At 27.7% G+C, this 1,299-nt stretch overlaps 1 protein-coding gene across 1 annotated transcript in view; it reads right to left on the reverse strand.

Annotated features, from left to right (window-relative positions):
* Positions 1-1,299, reverse strand: part of LOC107653347 (semaphorin-4D-like) — a 33,609-nt gene that overhangs the window by 12,528 nt on the left and 19,782 nt on the right. The window contains exon 9 of the mRNA XM_016440041.1: positions 503-654. Within this exon, the coding sequence (XP_016295527.1) occupies positions 503-654 (152 nt within the window). The remainder of the gene's footprint in view (positions 1-502; positions 655-1,299) is intronic.

Consider the following 1,299-nt stretch of genomic DNA (forward strand, 5'->3'; position numbering starts at 1 on the left):
GTCGATTATTCCCTTGAAATTGTAATTGCGATTATTAATTACGATTATCACAATTTACATTGAATGATGTTTATACCATTGTTTGATGCAACTGCATGCTGTATTTTTATATGAAAATAAACAAGCTGAAAACACTCTAACTGAAAAACCTTTAGTGCTTTTCTATAGTATTAAGCCTCAAATGTCAAATATACATCGGATTGGTTTCCTCTTTAAACTATAAAAAAAGTAAAAATATGAATGGTATAGTGTTATACTAAAACTAAAATTAAAACAATGGAAAAACCCTCAAGATAACATGTAGAAAGAAAAAAACGCATCTTAAGCACGCAGAATAACATAAGTGGACTTTGAACGATTAATTGCCGCTTTGAACGATTACGTAATTGTGGCATTCATAATTGTAATCGCGATTAGAAATTCGATTAATTGTGCAGCCCTAAGTTACTAGTTACTGCTCAACACTTTTCAGGACACGGCGCTGGTTTCCGGCGGATCTCACCTTACAAACGCGAGCGATTCTGGGGATCAGCAGCTTCCCGAAGAACTCGTACTCCACCGACACCTCCGTGAAGAAGTAGTAGATCTTATCGTCATCTCCATCCGGACTGTTCTGCCCTTCTCGGATCACATCAGCGAAGACGAAACTGGGCTCTGAACACAGAACTCAACTGAGCTGCGCTATCATAGAATTATTTCTATACAGTTATAGTTTACATTACAGCTTTTAGTTTTAGTTTTAATATTAGTTTTAGTAATACTATTTTTCTAAGAAGTGTTATGTGCTTTTATCATTTTATTACTTTATACACTTTTACAGTTGTATTAATATTTTGAATTAGCTTTCATATTTAGTTTCATATTTTCCGTTTTCATTTTAATATTAATTTTATTAATACTAGTAAAATAAAAAAAATTCAGTAATTTTGTTATGTGCATCCGTCATTTGTATTAGTTAAATATAATAATATTTTATTATTTATACACTATTACAGTTTTTATTAATGTTTAGAATTAACTTTTATTTTCATATTTTCAGTTTTTGTTTTAATATATTTTTATTAATACTAATATTAATAAAAACATCAACTTTAAAAATTCATATGCAAATAATATTTATGCATTATTTACACACTATTATAATGTTTATTAATATTTTGAATTAGCTTTTATTTCAATTTTTTTGTTTAATATTAAGTTTATTAATACTAATATTAATACTTTTTTGTTTTTGTTATGCAATTGTGTTGTGTTTAGTTGTTTATGATATGAATATCTTAGTACTAAGATATTCATATT

This window comes from Sinocyclocheilus anshuiensis, unplaced genomic scaffold, assembly GCF_001515605.1.
Source record: "Sinocyclocheilus anshuiensis isolate Anshui unplaced genomic scaffold, SAMN03320099.WGS_v1.1 scaffold1151, whole genome shotgun sequence".
In the NCBI taxonomy this organism is placed as follows: Eukaryota; Metazoa; Chordata; class Actinopteri; order Cypriniformes; family Cyprinidae; genus Sinocyclocheilus; species Sinocyclocheilus anshuiensis.